Source organism: Aptenodytes forsteri, unplaced genomic scaffold (genome assembly GCF_000699145.1).
Source record: "Aptenodytes forsteri isolate BGI_AS27 unplaced genomic scaffold, ASM69914v1 Scaffold23, whole genome shotgun sequence".
Taxonomy (NCBI): domain Eukaryota; kingdom Metazoa; phylum Chordata; class Aves; order Sphenisciformes; family Spheniscidae; genus Aptenodytes; species Aptenodytes forsteri.
In genome coordinates, this window is record NW_008796043.1 from 6,907,948 (window position 1) to 6,909,491 (window position 1,544).

The following is a 1,544-nucleotide window of genomic DNA, read 5'->3' on the forward strand; positions in this document are numbered from 1 at the left end:
ATGGTGCATTCAACTCCTGCATCCAGATCGTTGATAAATATATTGAACAGCACTGGCTCTAGGATTGATCCCTGAGGAACACCGCTGGTGACTGGTCGCCAGCCCAGATGTAGCCCATTCACTACATGTGAATGTGAATACATACCTTTGAGCCCTGCCCTTCAGCCAGTTCTTCACCCAGCGCACTGTGGACCCACTCATCCCACGGTTGGACAACTTGTCTAGAAGGATGCTATGAGGAACAGCATCAAAAGCCTTACTAAAATCCAGAAAAACTACATCCACTGCCTTCCCCTCATCCACTGGGTGGGTGACCTTATCATAGAAGGATATCAAATGAGTTAAACAGGACTTTCCCTTGTGAACCCATGTGTTCACACTCCAGGTAATTTAATCTATCAGTCCTCAAATTGTGGGGGAAAATGCCATCTAAAACCTCGCTACTGGAGTAAGTAGAAGGTTTCTTTCTTTGCTTTTTGGGTCTACAATCTGGAAATCATACTCACTCGTAACCCTCCTCAAACCTAGCACCAGCAGAGGAATGGGACTATGGTTTTTTCTGCTATTTCTATTACGGGAGGAGACCGTCAGGGCAGACTGGCAGAGCAGTAATGCCTTAAATTGCTGCAGCAAAAGCAACCAAAGTTCATCCGCCAAAGGCCTTATTTACCTGAACAGCGCTGCTGTAATTAACCACTGCTGCCTGCCTTGTGAGGCAGTGCTCGCTTTGAATACCTCAGGTAGTCATGACAGAGCAGTTAAATCACAGGCTGGAGGAAGGGAATCCACAGTGCTTTAGACATACCCGCCTGTAATTGCAAAGACTCATTAATATGCATTCAGTGGAGGAATCTGGGTGCACAAAAAGAACTACAGAACGAGTTCCCTTCTGGCTACCCAAAAGTACGTATATTGCTGAGTCACGCCACCCTCCAGCTGGTGATTATGGTCTTCCTCACTACTTCCTGCCATATTAGAGCAATCCAGCAAGGGGCCATGAGAGAAGACCTCTGGTTTATGCAGAATTCAGCGCTCTGCATAACCTGATGACATTCCTTTAAACTCCTTGTTACTGTTGGAGAGCGTATTGGCTTTTTGTAAGAGCAGCCGCTACCCTCCGAGAGGGTAGGACAATCCTCAAGGCAACCCTCATAGAGCTGGAAATAGGACGTTGGAGATCATCCAGCCTATGCTCCTATTCATCTAAGCCATTCCAGAGAGCTGCTTGCCTAAACTCTGCCTGGTTGCCTTTCAGTGCTGCAAAACGTCACGCTCCAGCAGGGAATCCTAATGTCAGTATTTGCATGGATTGAACAGAGACTTTGATAGAAGTTTTTCTGGACTGTCTTGTTTGATAAAAGCTGAACTTGCAATGTAGGATCTGGAACACGCAATGCAGAAAGGGGACTGTGCCTGTTGCAGGAGAGAATCCCATGTGAAAAGTCTGCCTTTATACGGTTTAGAAGAAAAAAATTCCAACTTCTTGGAAAGGCTATTATTAACTCGTGGAGTTTTGAGGTTTTGTTTACTATCTTGCACAAATC

General features: G+C 45.8%; 1 protein-coding gene across 1 annotated transcript in view; it reads right to left on the bottom strand.

Moving 5' to 3' along the window:
* MIB1 (mindbomb E3 ubiquitin protein ligase 1) overlaps positions 1–201 on the bottom strand; it is a 93,583-nt gene extending 93,382 nt beyond the window's left edge. Inside the window, exon 1 of the mRNA XM_009285679.1 lies at positions 146–201. Coding sequence (XP_009283954.1) covers positions 146–201 — 56 coding nt within the window. The remainder of the gene's footprint in view (positions 1–145) is intronic.
* Positions 202–1,544: the final 1,343 nt, after the last annotated feature.